Source organism: Aptenodytes patagonicus, chromosome 17, assembly GCF_965638725.1.
Source record: "Aptenodytes patagonicus chromosome 17, bAptPat1.pri.cur, whole genome shotgun sequence".
Classification (NCBI taxonomy): domain Eukaryota; kingdom Metazoa; phylum Chordata; class Aves; order Sphenisciformes; family Spheniscidae; genus Aptenodytes; species Aptenodytes patagonicus.
In genome coordinates this window covers 10,568,426-10,589,916 of record NC_134965.1, presented here as the reverse complement: position 1 = coordinate 10,589,916, position 21,491 = coordinate 10,568,426, and the positions used below count along the sequence as shown (strand labels likewise).

Sequence of the window (21,491 nt, the reverse complement as noted above, 5' to 3'; positions counted from 1 at the left end):
AATTTTAAAAACGGAGTCATTTTTAGATTATGTGAATATAAAAATACTTGTTCTAATTTTAGGATTGTCCGGTATCTTAACGCTGTAGCATAAAACTCTCTTGTTTTACCAAAGTAAAAATACCATTGTTGCATTTGCTTCTTTTAATTTGCTTTTGTGGTGTCTGCTCTTCCCTCAAAGTGGGTATGGTTTCTTGGTATTGAATCCAGGCCTCCAACAGGCCCCTGACAGTAAGCAGGTACAAGAAAATGAAAAATACCACCTGTCTTATTGTCTGGGGTGCTTGCTTGCATTTTGCTTTTCCTAAACTCTTTCAGCTTTCTCAAGTGTGAAGTTTTAGTTAGAGCAACGTAATGCTACTGCCATAGAAAGTAAAGTAGCTAGGCTGTAAGCTTTGCTTACACATTTAAATGACTCAAGGACCAGGAATCATGAAATATTAATCTTTACAATAATGAGTCTACGATTCTCTCTCTTTTTTTGTGGTAGCATTTGAACACTAAATTGTGATTTTCTCCAAAGTTGTATGTATATATGGTAATAGTTTTAAAAGTGGGTTTGGGTATTGTGCAGTCTACAGAGCTGAAGAACTTGCATTTTTCTGTTGCAGTGAGTCCGTATGAAAATGAATGAGAGTAGTGAATAGAGGAACAAAATTAACTTAGTTTTGCTCTGTGAATTGAGGTTATTTGTTTGTACCAGTCTTTTGAAAACAGTAGAGACTTAGGTATTTAAGCAGTTATAGTAGTGAAGGGTTTTCATGGTGCTGTCAAGAAAAGGTGATGATGAGCACTGTGGACAGGTCTGATGTTGAGTCGAAGCAAAAATTTACCCAGCCTCAGCTCTCTGGTAGTGGCTGGAAGCAGATGCTCCAGCGTCCGGGAGTTTGGAGGTTATGGGCTTCTTGGAGGTTGTGTCTGGACTGTTGTGTTTAATAGTCGCTGATGAATTTGTCCCTCAGCTTGAACTAATGTATCTTTCTAGTTATCAGTGTCACCTGCAGCTGAAAAAAGTGTTTTTCTTATCTGTCCAAAATTATTATACAGTATTTCTATAATGCAATGCAACACTTGAATACAGAATTTCTGGTATTTTACAGTCCAGTGAAATAATCTCAGTATTTAGTCTTTGTGGCAAATTAAACATCAAACTCTGCTTTGTTATGGGTTCTTAATTAATATATTGTTACTACTGTAATGGAAAGGTGACACTAAGATTATAATGAAGCACTTCTAATTAAATTGAAAAAAAGTCAAATCCTAAAAATCAAGTTATTTGTGAAACCAACTTTAAATTAACTACATTAATGTCAAAATGAGAGTGATAATTCAGTTCATGAAGTCTTGGAAGTACGCCGTGTTCGAAGTTGGTACATGTACCAGTGCCTCAGGATAGCTTTTGTCAGTGTGCCTTAGCATAGTTCGAATTCTGAAAAGTTTGTAGAAAAGGCTTACATCATTGACAGTGGCATTTCTTAGTGTTAAATTCCTCAAGACAGATGGTTGTCGTCTGTACTGGGCTGTTCTGTATGTTCATTTAGTACTTAAGGTTAAAAGAAGAAGAGCCAATTGGGTTATCATAGTGGCTGTATGTATACATTCAAGTCAAAGAACAGAAGTCTCTTCACTGCTTTTGATGTCAATATTTGAGCTCTTTCTGTGCTCCAACATATTGTCACAGATTTAGGAAAATATATATGTTCTTGTACCAATAACTTACTGAAAAAGCTTTTTTTTAAAAGCATTTAACAGTAAATCTGATTTTTCAATTTCCTGTTTTTTTCAGTGGTTCCACCAGGGAGCCCTGGACCGATCACTCGACATGAGTCATATGACAGCTTAGCATCTGACCACAGCGGGCAAGAGGATGAAGAGTGGCTTTCACAGGTATGCTTTTTGGGGGAGTTCCAGTTCAGGAGTGAAACAGTAACAGTATCCACTGGAAGTAAAATTCACAACTTTCCTCCAAATGGAAAGTAAGCTTCTAGTGGGCCATGGGTATTGCTGTGTGTAAAACTGACTTCACTCCTGACTTAACATGGTATGAATTTGATGGTCTTTACATTTTATATGTAAAACATAAATATACATTTATAACTACACAAGCTATATTAAAAGCCATATAAAGCCCCCACCATTACTGGCACAAGTCACATCCTTGGGAAGTTGAGGATGAAATAGGATGTTTAAGTTGGCAACAGAAAGTTACCTCTCTACCTTTTTCTCCTGACATGGTCCTTTCCAGACATGGATAAAGGAAGTTGGCTTGGCAAGATGACGATGCCTTTTCAGTTGTGACCTGTGCTGTACTTACTGCATTTTAACATAAAAATGGTAGATTAACTGGTTTACTTCCCTCTTTTTCTGGTTATCAGTTCCTGCATTTCCTACTGACATTTCCTTTCAGTTATGGCTAGATATAAATACTACAGTGCTTTAAAATGATCCTGCTTGGTGGAATATTTTTATATGAGGTTAAATCTTTGTAGTTTTATCCATTCTTGCTTTGTTTCGGTCGATGAAGCTTCTTTTTAAGAACTCAGTACATACTTGACTATTTGGCTCAAATCATAACTTTAGTTTAAGAATGTAGGTCATGAATAATACACTGAGAATTAGTTCCTGTTAGAAATAAAAGGTTAGAATTAAATAAATAAATAAAAATTACAAATGCTCTGGATTTACCAAAGCAGTTACAGGGTACCTGATACACAGTATTCATCCTGACAAATTAGGTGGGTTTCCTTTGGTTTAAGAACAATGTTGTTATGGGAGTGATGCATTAAATGTGTTGCTGGGGTGTATGGCATAAATATGAAATATTCATGGATGTGATTTGCTTCTCCCACTGGTGAATAAATCATACACAGCATTTTCCTAAAATGAGAAGTTAGGTTTCCACATGTACTGGTCCAGGAGCGGCATTCATTGGGGAATCTGTTCATGTGAATCCACTTACCTGGCCCACGTTTTCAGATGTGGCTGCACATTGATGTATCTTATTTGCTTATGCTGTCTCTGATTTGTCGTAAGAGCATAAAGATGATGAAACTACTGTCAGTGTAGTCAACAGGAATTTTATCACCGAGCTCATTGGGGCCAAGATTTCACCTGTAGTTTTCTACCTATCCTCTCCAGTACTGTTTGGATAGTTTAGCTTATTTTACTGTTCTGGTGACTTTCTGGTGTTGTGGGCAACCTTGGGAAAAAGAGTAAGGTAAATCTACATTATAGCGGTTGGTTTATTACTAATTCTTGGAAGATATAAAATGTCAAAGGAACTTAAGACTGCTTGAACTTCGTCACATTTATCCCTCTAGAAGAGTAAATATATTTATAAGAAAAAAAAAAAAACAAGTGATGTTATAGAACACAGATAATTCAGAGAATGCTTCCGGAATGTTTAATTTTTGCTAAGTGAAAAGAGTGATGATAGCTCTTTTGAGCATGAAGATGCTAGCATTCTCTAAGCAAGCCACTTCAGATTATGCCTAAAGTGCAAGTATGTTTTTCAAAATTAAAGTGTTGTTATCAACAGCAACAGCATGCAGTGAAAAAACACTGCCCTTCACTTCAACTTTTCAATTAGAACAGTGGGTAATGTGTGCTGTCAGTGTGAAGTAGATACAATATGTTTGTCCTGCACACAACAGGAGAGTGAATGGGAACATCTGGCCGTAGCCTCAGTAAAATTGCAAAGGCATCTGTTTACCTCTCGGCTCTGTGACACTGATGGTTTCAAGCTTAAAATATACAGATTACTTTATCTGTGGCCTAATTTACACTGCTACATAAAAGCTACTTGCCTCAGAAACCTCTACAGTCAATCTGAGTTACGCTAAGATAAATGCAAAGATGGAAACAGTGCTAAATAGGCTGTCCATTTGTCGTCTTACGTTAGCCGAGAACTTAGAACAACATTATCCAGTGTTTAAAATTGCTTCTTAAAGAGTTAAGAATTGCTACTAGTATACATCTGTATCATATATATACAAAAATATATTTTCATTAATTTCCTCACTAAAGTGCATTTTTGCTGTGAAGCTGGTTATTGTTTTAGCAGAAATTGACAGGAATTTAATAGTCTATTTTTGTCATCTTAAAAGTATGAGTTCACCAGAGCTTAATATTTTCATTTCATATTTCCTTTTTCTGATCTTTAAAGACTCTTTTTGATTTTTAAAATTGTATTACAGAAGACTTACGCTTTGTTTACCCTTTTATTTACAAGGCCAAATTTTCCTGATCATATATGTTTCCAGCATTACCATCTTGAATTTTCATGGTTGTTTGCATTCCTATAGTTGGCTTATTTAAGAGTTTGCCAGAATTGATACTCATCAGGTTTATAGTTATCAGCGTGAAAAGACATTTTTAAAATATTTTGGATGCTTCATTTACTGAAATAACTTATTTTTCGAAAGTTCATATTTAGACTCTCACTGGGAGCCAATACCTAGAGGAAAATCTGAGTATTTGAAATTATTGTCTGTTAGACACACCATCTGTATCCTCTGTGCCTTTTGGAAGTAGGCATGGAACTGAGAAGCTTCTGTGTCTGTGCGTATATCTACATATAAACATACATACAGATACATACCTCATATACATCTATTATTTAGTGTATATGTGGTTGTTCACTGCAAGCAAACACCCTTCTATTTTAATTGTTGGAATTTTGGTTAAATGAATATGTGTGTGTGTAGCTGCCCTTCTAAACTCCATGTGTTGCACATATATGTTTATATTACATCTGCATAGTAATGCGTGTGACCTGGGCTGTTGGGTGTCGCACAGCGCACTTCACATTGCTCTGTTACAAGTCTTTCCAGCAAGATGGTCTCTGCCAGCGCTATCCTCAGATATGCCAACAGTAATTATGAGCTTTGATTTGAAATACAGTTCGCACTATATACAGGTGAAGCAGCGCTGTTTAATGTGTGAACTTTTAGAAAGCAGCCGTAACAAAGCTGTAACAGCTTGCTTTTAAAAAGTGCATCCCTTGACCTGGTCAGGATTGAGGTTTTCTGGGTGAGGTAGGCTTTCAGTTCCTCCGTCTACTCCGTGTAGATGCAGATGGAAATGTGTTCCCCTGTTTGTTACACCACAAGGGTAGCTTTTTAGCATTTGAGTTATGTATTTCATAATGGCAGGGGAGGAATGAAACAGGATCAGGTGAAGTGATAGCCTGGATGGAGTGTCGGTCTTCAGATCAGTTTAAGAACCGGGGTGCAGTGTCCTCAAGCTGGTGGTTCAGGGGCTTTCAAGGCTCCACAAGAAGCTCTTGGCTTTGGCTAGAGCATCACTTTCTAGCAAAAGCTAGATTCCGAATTTTCCTTTGTTCAGCATTCCTCCGAACTGATGGCACAAAACACTCTTTTTGCTTGAGAACAGCAGGATTCTCGGGGTTCAGTGTATTGAAGGAACCATTCAGTATATTGCAATTTTTTGTTAAGCATTTCCCCATCTTCCCGCAGGTCGAAATAGTGACTCACACCGGGCCTCATCGACGCCTGTGGATGGGTCCACAGTTCCAGTTCAAAACAATCCATCCCTCAGGCCAAACTACTGTCATTTCATCCAGTTCTTCAGTGCTGCAGTCGCATGGTCCGAGTGATACCCCGCAGCCTCTTCTGGACTTCGATACAGATGATCTTGATCTCAACAGTCTCAGGTAAAAATAAAATCAATTTCCAAGCTGTTTCACATTTGTTGTGTGAATAACTTGCCTCATGCTTAAATGAGGCCATCTGTGTAGAACGTGTAATAGTTTTCATCAAGCTTGTCCAGATGAAAGCCTTAGAAGAGCATGTGGCTCGACAACAATAAAAATTCATCCAGGCCAAGCAGCTTAGATTCCTTTCTGCTGCCCCTTCTTGGGTAAATGACAGTGAAAGACACTGCAAAGTCTGGTGGCCTTGCTCAGTGTCATCTTGGCTTTCACAGGTTCTGCATTGCTTAATAAATTCATTTTCTCAGACGTGAGTGGGAGCTTTATGCCGTAGATTTAGATGCTGACTGTGGAGCGGTCAGTGTGTTGGAACAGTGAGTGAACTTCTGGAATGTTTTTCCCCTCCCTGGTTTTTTTTCCCTTCCTTGAAATTCTTTTCCATGTATTTAATTCATTTGGTTTTGGACATTGGCTGATTTGGAATTGGGGGCAGGGGGTGGGCCTAGGGAAGGGAAGGAAGGAGAGCGAAGCTAAATGTGGGTTTATATTTACTGATAGCTAGTGATTTTGTAGAATTGCTTTCTGCACCATGTGTTTCTGTGTCCTGTCCGGTAACTCTCAAGATTTAATGAGTTTCCGTGCTTCTGACTCTGCATGTGATTTGAAGTCCAAAGTTCTGTGGTATGGACTTGTGGATTGTTTGGAACTCTGTCTGAAACTCCTATGAGTAAAACAAGAGAGATGGATAATATGACTAATCCCATTAAAACTGGGCAGACTGTCCTTGGACTGAAAATACATGGTTTTGAAATGTGTGATTTTTCCTTGCATGTAATTACTCCCACAAGTAAGGATATAGCTGTCAAATATATATATATTTTTATTGTATATATGTATACATATGCAGAAAGAAAGCAGAAATTAAAAAAAAAATGAATATAGATATATGTTACGAAAGGAATAGACAATTACAAATGTGTCTTTTCTCCTAAACCAACAAAGAAAATGCTGCTGTTCAGGAGGGTTGATAGAGGCTTTTTAACCGGTTTGGGTAGGGTGAGCTTTTTACTTTGAGGCTTTCTGAGAGCTCACATCTGAGACATAGTTTGGGGATACTCACTTTGTGTAGAGTTTCAATCTGTCTCTGGATGGATTATCCAGATCTTGGCTGCACAAAGCAAAGGAAAACAAAAGTTTTCAACAGTTGGCTGATTTAAAAATAAATAGTTGCTTAACTGGTTCAGCTGATTCAGGTTTGTGATTTAATTACAGCCCTCATGAGCAATGATTTTGACACAGGTGGTAACTGTAACTTCTTATTTAGGATTCAGCCAGTTCGTTCAGAACCTGTTAGCATGCCGGGGTCATCACGTCCAGTTTCTGATCGCAGAGGAGTTTCAACAGTGATTGATGCTACCTCAGGTAGAAACATGTTGATTTCATGTTTTCTTTGATATTCGTGGCATTCATCAATCGTGTCTTTTTTTTGTCTGGTAACATGTTTACTAACCATTGCCATATACTTAAAAAGATATCATGATTTTCAGCTGCACAATAGGGTAAGTGCTGTCTTATACAAATACTTACTGAAAGCTACCGTAACGATGACTTTTTTTCCTCTTACCGCTCAAATCTGAAGTCACAGCATTGTGGTAAGATATGAACACAGTATTTACATTAAGTTTAACATGAGCTATAGAATGCTAAAAACTGCCTAAACTAAAAAGCAGAACATTTGCAAATACTAACACTGAAATGCTTTTATTAATGAATGCCTAAAGCATAGAATACTACAGTTCCATCTCATTTATAAAATAGCTTTCATTGAAATGTAATCATAAAAGTAATTGATTTCTGTGAACAGTCAAGACAACAGGATAGTTTATCTAATGTTTGTGTAATAGGCACATTTTCACTACTCTGCTCTAAAAGAGCGTGTAAATTTAAAACTACAGTGGTTATGTTAATATCAACATAGTAATATATGTACTGTAAAGTTTTCTTTTTTTTTCTCAGTGGTGGGTTATAGTCTGTATAAAGAAACAAGGACAGCAGAGCTTTATATTCTAGTACAGCTGTATAGTGTCTGAAGGGTCCACACAGCAGGATTTTGTCAAATAAAATCTCTCACAAGTAGAATTATTAAACACACAGCATTAGTCAAACAGTCAAGTCGGAGAGGATTTTAATCTTCAGTGATTTGAAAATCCCTGGAGACTGCTGATTGGATTGAGGTTAAACTGTAAAAAGAGACTGTAACACATACAGAAACTGGTTTCTGACGGTTGTTTTAAAGAGAGTTAAAATAAAAGCTCCTGTTCCAGACTCTGTTTGCTATTGATATAAATTCTGAGTCCAAGATACTGTATTGTTTGCCAAATTAATTTATTTGGGTATTACAGGATATTTCTTACATGTGTTTATAACTGAGTTCAATAATAACTACATTTACTTTGGGTACTGAGGATTGTCATTATAAATTCCATTTTCAAATATTTAAAACTTGTTAAATTAATTCACATTGAGCTTAGACAAACTTCTGATGCTGGTTATTTAAAGGGAATTTTATTTGTTTTAGTACATGGCAAAGTAATTTTGAAAATAATTGTTTGATACAGAAGAAAACATAAATGCATCAGTTATGAATTTTTGGATTAATTCATCTATGGCTGTTACACCTAAAAGCTTGAATCATAGGAGTGCTTCTGTCTGTGGATCTGACACTTCAGATTCAGAGTGATTAATGGCATAGCTGGTCTTCGCTATCAATGTGACTATGCCAGCTGATACAGCTAGAGATATCTGGGTTATCAGGGTTGGTGTATGAACGGAGCAGTGCCATTACCTATAGCAGGGGTGTGTATTAATTCTGAAATGTAACCATTCTGTAACCATAACACGTTCTAAAACTGTGTTATTCCATCTACAATAGAAACAATGAACTACATAGGACCGTACCTCTTCTATGCTAAACAACCTTTCCTGTAGTGTGGATGGGGCTTTAATATGAAATGGCTCAAGTGAATGTGATGAAGCTCTTTTGGTAATGCCTTTAACATGTGTGTCCATATTAAAATTGCCAAAGTCAATTGTATACATTGTTATGACACTGAAAATATATTTACTGTACAGCAGTGACTCGGTTTTGTTGTAACACCTCATAAGTTTCTTATAAACAATACATGGATTTTGTTAGGGACATGCTGATAGGAGTATTTTATTTAACTTCACTGCCAGACAGTTTGGGTTTGAATTGATTTTTGATTCAGGGACTTTACCATCTATTTGCAGTTTTCATATTGCCCGATCCTCGTCCTTTCCCGTGCAGAAATTATTGGTCCAAATTTAGGGTAGACATGCCAGATTATGTGTGATGATACAGAGGTGTGAATTCTGTTACAGAGTAAAGGAGATGCAAGAAAAAACATGCACTGTTTTTTGAGATCTCATGCTATTCTTGCAACAGAGCCCAGCAAAGGGAAGAAGAGTATTTTATGCTTACTTTCTTTTCTTCCCAGCTTTGAGATGTGCAGAAAATTACATTAAGCTCAGCTCTGAATCTGAAGGTTTTATTTTAAATGCTGTTCATGTATGACACTGCATTTTTTGTGTTATACTCCACTACTGTAAATATTCTCATTTCCTGCTATTACCAAGGCATGCCCTAAATGGCTTACATTTCTTTATGGAAAACAAATTTACTGGAAAATACGTTTTTAGGTTTGAAGGATTTTTTAAGTAGGTCATAAATTTTTACTACCTAAGCTGAACCAGGAAGTGATTCTTCAGTTATGACCCATGCATTCGAGTCTGTTGCACTTTATGAAGATGCTTATCTGGCTGTTTGATTGCCTGTTGCTTAGAGATGCAACCAGCGTGGAGCCTCTTCTTATCTAACTCCATCACTTCTTCTTCCTATCAAAAGATTTCAAGTACATATTTATCATCCCCCATTATTCTTTCGCCATTCTTGATAGCTTTCTTCCTCTCCCCCCTTGGTGACAACTCTGAAATTTGTGTAATTTTTTTAATCATGATTTTTCATATGTCTGTAAAGCTATGGTATACTAATGACAATATTCTCTCACAAGATCATTTGCAAAAATCTTCATTTAAGAAGTACAAGACTCTAATACACGAAAATCAATCATGAAACTTTCCAATGGTGTTTTCAAGGTGGATGGCTGTATCTGTAAAGACTACTTGGATAAATTAAAAAATGCGTATTTCAATATGGTTATCTTGACTTAAAATTCTGCGAAGATATTCTCTGTTGGTTTTGTTGTTTTGTTTGTTTTAAACCGAATCTTTAAGAAAAGTTTGCAAAAATGTAGTCACATAAAGCTACTGGACATTTGTCCCTCAATGCACCCATTTTAGTCATATGCATCACAGAGAGAATATACCCTCAAGGATTAAATGCACTGTAGTTCCAGATGCTATTCCAGATTGGCAGTTAGAAATGTTAAAGGGACAACACTGAGTTTAAAGCTGTATAAAGCAGGAAGCCTTTAATAATAATGCAGCAAAAGAACCACTACTGTACACATAGTAAATGCACGCTGTGTGTGGCCAGCAGGCGTGTGTGCTCGTGTGTCGGTGTGTCCATCCTTTCCAAAGAAGTGCCGAGGCCATCGGCTGCTTGCATTGGGTTTAACAAAGGTGGGGTAAGTCTTAGTAAGTCAGGTTACATTTAAGACTTTATTAGGCACCAGAGATGGAAGAGAAACCTTACAAGTGCCCTGTCTGCAGGAGATGCTGCAGCTGAAGGTCACGCTCTTTACACAACCAACCCTGAGACAGAAATCTGTAGTGTGACCAAAAAAAAAAAAAGTTCTTGCAGAATGAGCTGGCTCTATTTCAGAAGACCACGCTACAGGCATGACTTGAAAACTTTACGTTACCTGTATACATTGAATGCTGTTCCTTTCTTTGATGTGACTAGCTTTAGATAACGATTTTCGGCTAGCTGAGGATATCTACAGAATGATGGAGACTAATCTAGAAAATACAAGCATAGGCTAGACGTGTAATTGAATGTTTCCAGGCACCTTTCTGAATTTTTATACTATAAGCTGTGGATGAATGATGCATGTCATATATGTTACATACCTGAAAATCAAACCTGATAGAACTCTACTAATAATAAATAATGCAGAAATTAAAGGGTGTAGGATCGTTAGGATATTGGCACAGAACAACAACTCTGAACTTTCAGAAATAGTAAACCTCTAGAGAAAGGATTTTGCAGCAGTTCCTGATCACAGTAAATTTGATTGCACAGCTGTGTTGAGTCTGAAAGGGCAAGCATTTCCCTTAAACTGTAACAAATGTGTTGAAGGGCTCAGGTACTCAGGTACGCTCAGTCATAGCTGTTAATTCAGTCCTGCTCAGTTAAAAAAATGTGTGTGCATCTGTGTGTGTGTTTATGAAAAGCCTTGTTTATTCCCTCATACAAAGAGGTTTTTGACACGTACCCATCAGTCAAGTAATGATTTTGTTGCGTTGTCAGCAGAGCAGGAAAGTGACAAAGTAGTTGTCTGATCTCTGTTTTGCATCAGCCTTTTCCTTTCCTACTTGGAGGAGATCTCCGTTTCTTTCTTGCTTAGGACAAATACAGATGTTAGAGTGGGAAGGATTTTAAGGAATGAAATTAAATTGTAGAAGAAAAACATCCTGAGCATTTTTTTTCTCTTTGATTGTGTATGGGGCGTGGGGAACCTTTATGTTCTTTTCTAAAACCTGGCGTGTGCTGTGCTTCTTAAGGATGCACGCATCATTTTTTAATGAAGATTGTTTATTACTGTTGTATGAAACTCTGACAATACTAAGCTCTCTTCTGGTTACTTCAGTCAATGCCCACTTAAAATTGGCTTGTAATTTAGTACTTCCCTTTCTTTTGTGTGCGACTGGCTGGTCATGGACAGATAGCCTGTTGCTTGCAGAAGATTTAATGAACAGAATTGACTTGGGCTTTGTGGGGGATGGAGTTTGCTTCCCCTCCCTCCCCTCTGCCTGTTAAGGATCTTTTATTGTTCATCACCACACCTGTGAGATAAGGACCATGGGACAAATTTTTACTGTCCAGCAATGCTCTCACTTGGAATTTAATAAACACTTCTGCTGTCACACCTTAAACCATCTGAGCTCTTTTCTGTTGTATGCGCGATCAAATATTTATTCCCAAATGCTGTACATCAGAAAGTGCTGCCTTGGAGTAGCAGAGATCAGTTATTCAGGTAGTAAAGATGTGTGAATGCAGCTGGCAGATGAAGTCACCAACATTATGAATTCCCAGGCTGTCCTTATTGCCACAGGCAATAACTGACAGGCCTGAGCGGTCGCTGGTTTCCCATTACGGGCGCTGGTAGGGCCCAGGGAGTCCTGGCGTCACGGATGCTTGAGCTGCCCTGTTTGAGTGGAGCCGGCCAGTGCTGGAGGGTCCTTGTTGCAGAGAGATGTAATCAATATGGTCTGGAGTCCTTGACCTGAACCTGTAATTACCTGGATGGTATAAAGGTAGTTTGTTGTTGCAGATAGAGATTGTGCTCAGATCCTCCGAGTATAATGCTGAGCTTTGAAGCCAATGACGAGATTTGGCCCTTGGTCTATTCTTCATAGCAATTGAGAGGTTTTAGTAATGGTCATATAACAAGCTGTTCTTAGGGGGCATCACCTGTTTAGCAACAGCAAAGCCACGTACCCAGCACTGCTTGTTTTGTACTTCTACGTTCTGTCAGCTTAAATTTAAATGCGTTTAAGTTATGGTTCTTTCCTGGTATAACTTCTGAGCGAATTCTGTTAATATGATACCTATTTACAACACTTACGTTACTTATTTGAAAAACGTTTTATGTATTATTCCTAGAATAGTGATAGAGCGTAGGATATACTTGGGGGTTTTTTGTTTTCTTGGTGCAATAGCACACACTTGCATGCACCCATGCTCTCTCCATCCTATTTATCTGTCTTGCTAAATGTGCGTGTGCATGTGAGCTGCATAATACAAAATTCTCATACTTACAATTTTTTCAACTTGGTTTATTTCATCTAATTTGAGAAAACGTTATCTGATGATTTTTGAAGAGAGCCTTAAGACAGAACTGACTTCAACAGGCTCCAAGATGCCAATGCAGTATACATGATTACATCTAGAAACAGCTATGCCCTATAGACTGTGGAGATGTGAAGAGAAATTAAAATGACCTGACACTACTGACTGGGCACTTGCTGCTGGATCATCGCCTGGCTTGGGAAAAGACTCAGCTGCAGGGATACGTGGAGTAGCATTAATGTCTTGAAACACTGGTGGGTGTTTTCTGTAGGCAGGAGAAGTATACTGGAGAGGAAGGGCATGGGAACAGTGACTGAAAGGCAGCAGAATTGTTATATACTGATTTATTTTTGCCTCCCTATGATGGTTGTGGGTGGGTTAGTCTGTCAGTTCCGGAGATGGGAACTCACTCTGTGCAGCATGATGTAGTGACAGGGGGTAGCTGCTACCCTGCTAGTGACCAGGGAGATGGTTATTCCTCATCTCGGTTTGCCTTTTGTTTAGCTGAGGAGGCTCGTAGTAATTGAAGCACTTCATCTCGTCTAAGATAGTTGTGCTTTGACACAGAAGTGTCTATCAGCTAAAAAATAATGGTGCGACATGCAAGTTAGTTTCACAGATGCAGGTAAAAAACAAAAATCAACAATTTCTAGACACCACTGTGTTATGTTGAATGTGACTTTAAGCAACTTAAGTTACTCAAGGTGCTTAATCCCCCGAAGGCTGATCACCTTGTTCATCTTGCTAATGTGATTTTTGATAGTTCACAGGAAAATTTGACAAACAAGAAACCCAGCAATTTCCATGTTGATGTCATAGCTAGGTGAAAGCATAACTGTGACCTAACCAACATAATAACCAAATACAAGGCAATGGGGTTTTTCTTTATATATGAAGATAAGTTGCAACGAGGCCTCCAAGGGCCACGTTAATGGTCATTGGTGCAGTCCTCTGCTCAAAGACAGTTGTTCTCATGTCACACAACCCACTTGACGCAGGTACCAGTGGTCCATTAATGCAGACAGTGGAGTGTCTTATTGCTTAAGTGTTACATACTAAATTTCAGTTGGGGAAGCCACCTTCAGTTCATATAATGGTTTGTCAGCTGAAAAATAGCGGTGTACTAGAGCATGGTCTGGTCCAAGCATGTAAATGCCTTCTGTTTGTTTATGCGGGGCAAAAAAATCCAAAATGCACAATAGGTATTTTGTATATCAGTAGCTAATGCAAACTCATTCTGAATATAAGATTGTTGTACGTACCCCTTAATTGTCTTTCATTAACAGTTGTTGCTAGTGTTCTGCGTAGGTAGTTAAAGTTCCGAGTAAGTGGAAAGTGTTGATTCTAATCATATCTGACACCACAATCTTCTATGGAACAACACATGAGCTGAGATTCCCGATGGGCTCCTGTAGGATACAATATTTATTATAGCTTGAGATCTAAGAGCTCCTAGCTACTGTTAAACTTACAAGAGATCCAGAAACCTCAGTGTCTGTACTTGTGTTTTTTAGATTGCACAGAAATAACACACCGTACAGTATTTGCAAAGAAGCATGTTCATTGACATTTCTGCTCTTCTTATACAGTGCTTAAAGGAATCGTTCTACAAATCTTGATATTTTTATAAGTTTGTAATATATTCTGAGCTCATCTATTAATCTAGACTGTTTGAAATGTTCTTAAAATGGCATTAGATGTGCAAGTTAAAAGAAGAATATTTGAACATCCATCTGCAAATGAATTTTAGAGTCAGTATTGCTTCAGGGATAGCTCTCATTTAGAAACAGTTTTCCAGTTTATAATAGAGACATTCTTATTTAATTATTTCACTAAATTAGGCTGTCCTTCAAAGTATTTGCTCACCGATTTCCACATTTGCTTTGAAAAACCTGTAAATATGCTTCATTATTTCTTGTTTCAAGCGTATCTCCTCCACTTTGGACTATAGTCTCTGTCAGACACTAGGTTTTTAATTGTCAGGTTTGCTTGCTGGTTCTGGTCCTCTTGAGATCTTCCAACTTGTCTTCCCCTGCTTTCAGGAACCGTTCCAGAACATCAGCCCTTGTCTTCAGGGCTCTGTGGACTCTTCCTTTTGTCTTTCAGCTTCCTCCTGCCTGTAAAGTACCCAAAGAGGCTTGATGTCCATGTCCCTAAAGCACAGCAACTACCTGAATACTATAGGTTGTGATGGCCTCTTTAGAGCAATTAAATCTGTAGGTGTAAAACTGGGCATGAAGCAGCCTTCAAGAACGTTTTTTGGGGTTGGTTTTTCAAGAACAGTTGGAAGTGATGCGGCAGCTGCTAAGCAGTGTCTCCTAGTTTCATAGTGAATCCTAATTTTTTTTATATTCTCCTCTTCATTAGATGGCAAAAATAGCTTTTAAAAATAAGTATGGTGGCTTGTTTGTGATTTTTGCTTTTTTTTCCAAGCAGTGAGATATACTAGTGCTGTATTTTAAATCAAAACACTCTGCACAAAAAGGAAGGAGAAGGTGAGGACGGAGTTGGTAAGCTGCTGGTTTACTGCGCAGCCGTTGAGCTCTCAGCTGTGCAGTGTGCAAGTCGGCCACCAGTGTCATACCAGAAATTACTTTCAATATGAATCTCCAATTTTCTTCTCACTTGTATTTCCTCATTCTACAGATAATATATTGGTTTGTGGATGATACTTTACTATGTAATAATATGTTTGACACTTAATATTTCCAGAGCCATAAAAATGTGTTCTTTTATAAGTCACCAGAGGCTTCGTGTCTGATCTCGGAGTTCATCTGGTCGAACCCACTGCTCATGGTGGAAAGACTCTACACAAACTCTCTACACAGACTATATCTGGATCGATACTGAAATAGCTTTAAACAAGAGCATCGGTCCTCACATGTGTTTTTTCTTCATGTAATGTCAGCATATGTACCTATTTTCACCATTGTTAATCCAAAATCAGCAGGTTTTAGCTATTGTTCATTAGTGTGTAATATGGGTGAGTGAGCAGAAGTGTGGGTTTAGGTATATACCATCTAAAACAGAGCTATTTGGCATGATAAATTAGCCAGGCATTTGATCTATTTTAAGGGGGAGTTTAATACTTTGAAGGTGTTATAATCACAGCCTCCTCACCCTGTCTTCTCCTTGCTGAAGGAAGGATGTTCTCTGCTGGAAATAAATATTTATATCTAAGTTGAAATATAGTCTGTTGGTACTTACTTGTATATATTTTATTGCCTCAATGACGTAAGGGGTAAAAAAAACCAGATGGAAAATATTTTGTTTTTCTTAATTATCCGATACTGTGAAATACCCATCGGCTTGCAGCCGTCTTGGCTCCTCCCCCTGCCTTGGACTCTGTCCCTGGCATGATCCCAGCCAGTTTTTAATAGTGCTTTATCTGCTGCTTGCCTTGCTTTTAACTTTCACTTTTTATTAGAACCAAAGCTAAATTGGGTGCCGGTTAGTACTCTAGCTATGGGTGGAGTGCTACAAAAAGCCAAAGCTGGTGCCAGCAAGCAGTTGCTGCAGAGACCAGCCGGGAAGGGGAGTGCGGCGTGAAAGGAGCCCCTGTTTGTCACCATCCTCCTCCTCAGCCAGTTCTCGTGTGCAAGTACAGAGTTGCTGGCAGTGCCTCCAGCTGTGGGGGCTCTGCAAATAGGAGATCTCTTAGAGTCTGGACCACTGCTGGCTGCTGGGGGGACAGCCTGCCTGGGGCTCGCCTCCTTCCAAAAAGAACGCAGAGTCTTAAAGGGAGCACGTAAAGCCAAGTACTAAGTGTACATAAACCTTCTGGTGCTATTCCCCTTGTAAAGGTGAAAACAAGCAGGTCACAGTCAGTAAATGACAGAAAGCAGACTTGGGATTATTCACATCATTAGCACAGGATTTCTCCAGATAAGAGAAGTGGTATATGAGCCTCTGTTGCCCTGAGGCTGTCTTTCGTTTACTGTGCAGGGCGTGGTCCTTTAAAATGGAGCAAGAACAGGGAAAAGAAAAAGGTGGTAATATGACTAACATATGGTTTTTGCTGGAGTTTGGCCACAGATTTAAGGCCTCAGAGTGGATTCCTAGGGCCTTCGTATGCTATCCCAAAACCAACACGAAAGCCTTTCCAAATATATTTTATAAGCTCTGTGATTGTAATAGTTCTATCAAAAATCCCATGTCCCCAGGTCAAGTGGGGTGCAGGCCCTCCTCTTCCGAAATCCCAGGCTTGCCAAGTCTCTCTTGCCTAATATTTCCCTCCAGCAACAGCGGGCAACCATTTGTGCCTCTTGTGCAGGGTGTGCTGTGTAGAATACCTGTAGGGGCATCCAGCACAGCTGCTTTCCCTTGAGCTCACATCTGCTCAGAGAGAGCGGGACCTACACGTGCTCGCTTGCCTGGGCTTTTGTCCCAGATGCAGCTGGCCCTGGCTGTGTACAACCCACCTGTATTTCTGGATAATTCATAGAATTTGCTAGGCTTTGGCACAGAGGCCAAATGCTTGCTCGTGAGTATCTGGTTAGGTTTGAGCATTAGTCTTGGTAACTGGCTCCGTCATTGGCTTTTGCATTACTTTTCCTTTGCTCCAAGTTAGGGTGCCATTGATGTGAGAAATGCGGTACAGGAACTGGAAACTGTAATTCATAGCCTCTTTTAATGTTAGGACCCTGCAAAGTGTCCTGACTATATCGCTCCAGGAAAGGAGGCCTCTAGAAAGATAGTCCATAGGTATTTTTGCCTTGATACAAAAAAGCAGTAGAAGCCACTGTTGTAGTAAGGATCTTGCTAGCTCTTTGCTACCAGGACAATTGCCGTTAACTGAATTTGCATTAATTGAAAAAGTACTTCTTCAGACATTCGCCTATATTGTTTACAGCATGAATGCTGAGCAAATCACTGTGTGCTATACTGTTTGACCATCACTTAAAATATATTTTAAAAGTAAGCATAACATTCTCTAAACTTACTTGTGATTGAATGTCATATTTGGCAATTGACCATAGATCTTCTACAAGGTTGTTTGTGTTGCTAGTGGATTTTTTAACAAACAGAAAGTTGCCGTGAAAGAATTTGGAGAAGAAATACTCTTGTGTTAGTCTTTTGGTTTTGGTGTTCCTATTTAAGCTTTAAAAAAAACCCAAAACCAAACCAAAAAAGCAGCAACAAACAGTATACAGTGAAACGCTTACATGGAAGTACATTTTACCACTGAAGTTAGATAAAAAATTCACTATATCATAAGCGAACCATTTCCCCCTTGATTTGTGTCCAAAATATGAGGAAAAACCTTGCAGATGCATTATGCATTTTACAAAAGAACATATGCATGCATTTAAATCATTTACATTTCATCTTTGCTTTCTCTTATTTTTAACCCATATTATAGTGAATGGCAGCATGTTTGGAAAACCGAGGTTGAAAGCAAAGTTTAAACTTTCATGCACGATAAGCTAAACTGCAAGCAGTGCTTCACTATTTCATGATTTTATTTCAAAGTTTTGCTGATGCCTTTTCCTTTCTCTCCAATGAAACATGTGACTGAAACTTTGGGAATCTGGCTTGCAAAAAAAAAAATCATACTGTTGTTGGTTTGTGCTACTCTTACAGTGCCTGCGAAGAAAGAGAATCCATCCTTACTGAAGCAGGTTCTCAGGAGAATGTGCAACCATGTGCTTAAAGATGCTGTGGATCAGGGCTCAGGAAGACTATTAATTGTTGATCGTTAGGCAGTATCAAATATTATTCATGCTAAAAGATCCTTTTCGATGGGGGGTGAGGAGGGGAGGATAGAGGGGCACCAGCTCTATCTGGTATAATACCCTGACATGACTACTTTTCAGCACTACCCTGCTGTTTGTTAAATTGGCAACTTTTAACTGATCTGCCTATATAGCGGGTAGCTGAAAAAGAATTTGAATTGAGGGTGTGATGTTTTGTTTAATGTCATCAGCAGGCACCGCTTTCCCATTGCTATGAGTGGACAAATAAAATTCAGCTTTATTGGCCTAGTTATAGCCTTTTAATAACACTTCAGTGAAAGATTGTGCATGCCATGAAGTGCTGAACGCGTGCTCTAAAGTGCTGTGATGTGACTAAAGTACAGTGATATGTCAGATGGGTAGCAGCCTCTAACGCAGGTGAGGGTGTGCGCACAGTCCGCTCTCCCTCTGCCAGGGGGTCAAGGAGCTGGGCAGTCGAGGGTAGCGGAAGAGCCGAAGCACCGTGCGGGATGCTCGGGAGTGGGGTTTGTCGCCTTCGCCGCGGCCCTGGCTGTGCCACCCACGGCTCCTCGCAGAGCTGCCCGGCGGTCTCAGCGTGGTGCTCTCCCGCTGTAGCGGTGACAAGACCACGGTGCCGAGACCTGAGCTAGCTCTGCGTGGAGCCAGCTACAGTTTATTAGCTTAGGCTCCGTGCCACGCAGAGACAGATAAACCGCTTGCAGACAGCGGCTGGCCCTCGATCAGGGTAGCTGAGCTTGGGCCCGTTTCTGTGTGCTAACCGCATGGGACTTCTGGGGTTGTCAGTAAGAGTTCAGCACACGTAGAGTCCGCAGGATTTTTTTGTAAATGTAGATTTGAAAGTTAGATACTTACACGTGCCTCTTCGATTCAGAGCTCAAAATACAGAGTAACTTTCATCCCTAATAGCTTGCAGAAATTTTTCCTCGTTGTCTTCACCTCCCAGACTCTCTGTAAGAGTTAAACCCAGAATTCTTCATTTATTTTGCTAGGAGAGATTGACTTATAATTGAGGATATTACGTGGAGGACCTGTAACTTATTTGTATAACCATCCTTCCATGTTTAAAACCAAGTCAAGAACTAATGAGGTTACAAAAATATTGCTGATCCTGAAGCAAATATAGTTGGAGAACATATGCTTTGGTTTTACATTTCTGCCTCTAAAAGGTGACATGTCCTGTGTTTGTCATTTAATTTAACATTCTATATATTTTTAAACGACTGTACGATTTGAAATCTCCAGATGCCATGTTTTATGCTAAATGAGGTTGACAATTCAGTGATGTGGAAGGCCATTATCTCACCTTTGTGCTTCTAAACTATAGCCACTTGCCTTTGCCTGTTCATAATGCATTTACTGCATTACAGCGTAGGAATTTTTAACACCTATTGAAAGCATTAATTAGGTATGCCATACTGAAGAGCACTTTAAAATAAGTGAAAAGCAAGAACTGATGCTGTTCTTCAAGTTCGTATTTCTCCCATTGCTTGTACTGGGGATTCGGTAAATGACTGAACTCCAGTAATAAATGCTGACTGGAATACTCTGTATTATGTATTGCTGTACTCTCAAATTTCACAATGAACAACAATGATCTGTATTAGTTTTCTGGGTCTTACGTGGTATCTTTAATATGCCACTGGAAAGCGGGTGTAAGGTGGTCACGTGCCAGTGGTAGCTCGGTGAGATGTTCCTCAGATGATCGGTGTAACCGAGGTAACGTGGACTTCCAAACCACACTATGGGAAGTCCACTGGATTTTCGCACATGCAGTAGAGTCATTTCCCTAAATGCTGTGGTCACTCACGTTATGACTAATGTATCCTAAAGGAATATGATTTGATCAAAAAAAGTGATTTAAAGATAAATAGTAGCATTGTAGAGGTTTATCTTGAGGTTGATTTACTCAGGAATGTTACTCCCATTTTTAAGGAGATTTATTGATATTATGCATTCTTTCCTGATGTTTAGTCATTAGTGAAAGGGATTTGTGTATTTCCACAAACTTCTGTTAACATAAAAGCACCAGCACAAAGTCTTAGCAGCCAAGAATGCAAGTTTAAAAAAAAAAGTTCCAAGCGGTTCCATCTTGATGTTTGGGGATCGATATAATCCCATTCCCATAAATTGAAATCCCTTTAAGAATGTACAAATTCCATATGTTTTGTCCTTTTAAAGGGAAATTGGTTCCATTTCTTCAGATTATCGTGGTGTAATTTCAGAGGATAAGGAGTACCCATAGAAATAAAAGTCCCCATATTCCCCAGCTGCACTCGAGCAGTGATGCCCAGGCTGCCCCCGACTGCTGCCGAGCCATGCTGTCCCCCAGCAGTCACCGCGAGTGCCGATGCCGTGTATGTGCTTCTGTCCATGCGCCGTTCCTGTGTGTGCCTGAAACGTAAGGCCAAGTGGGCAGGTTACAACCCTCACCTCTCCTTCTTCAGCTGGCGGCTCTGTTCCCAACCAAGACGCATGGCATGTCTCGATAAACAGCTCTAAATGGCTCTATCGCTACCAACTGGTGCTATCTGTAAACCAAGAAACCAAAATTCAGACTTTTGTGTCCTATTACTGTTGTCCTGAGTCAGCAGGTCTCCTATAGCATCATTTTTCTATAAACTTGGAAAATGGATAATTACTTGGACTGTTAAAGTTCAGTAATACAAGAATAAGTCATAAATACGTTACTTGTATCTTAAAAGCTAACCAGCTAGAAACTCTCCCTCTTGTCTAATCTGGCCTCCAGTGCCTTTGATCACCATTTTCTCTTCTTTCTCAGCACTACAGCTAACTTCTTAGTTTTCCACATTTTCCTTTGCCGTTGTGACAGTGTTCTGCTGCAGATTACAGCTGTGCTTAGGCACCATAAGGTTTATATGATTAGTCAGCATTTGGTTTCCATATATAGCAAAAGTACGTCTGGAGAAAATATTCTTATACATATTTCCAGGCAATAGGATCAAAGAGCTCTCTAGGTTCTCAATTTTAATTTATCTCTTCTTGCTCGCTGTATAAGGGACATCAAAAAGAATCCGTGTTTGCGGGAGGGA

At 39.2% G+C, this 21,491-nt stretch overlaps 1 protein-coding gene across 8 annotated transcripts in view; it reads left to right on the top strand.

Moving 5' to 3' along the window:
- Positions 1-21,491, top strand: part of BCAS3 (BCAS3 microtubule associated cell migration factor) — a 376,438-nt gene that overhangs the window by 170,137 nt on the left and 184,810 nt on the right. For all 8 annotated transcript variants that reach the window (XR_012996666.1, XM_076354322.1, XM_076354320.1 and 5 more), the window contains 3 exons: positions 1,786-1,886; positions 5,477-5,673; positions 6,995-7,092. Coding sequence is in view for 7 of the 8 variants with exons in the window: in XM_076354322.1 (XP_076210437.1) it covers positions 1,786-1,886; positions 5,477-5,673; positions 6,995-7,092 (396 nt within the window). In the remaining variant the exon portion in view is untranslated. The remainder of the gene's footprint in view (positions 1-1,785; positions 1,887-5,476; positions 5,674-6,994; positions 7,093-21,491) is intronic.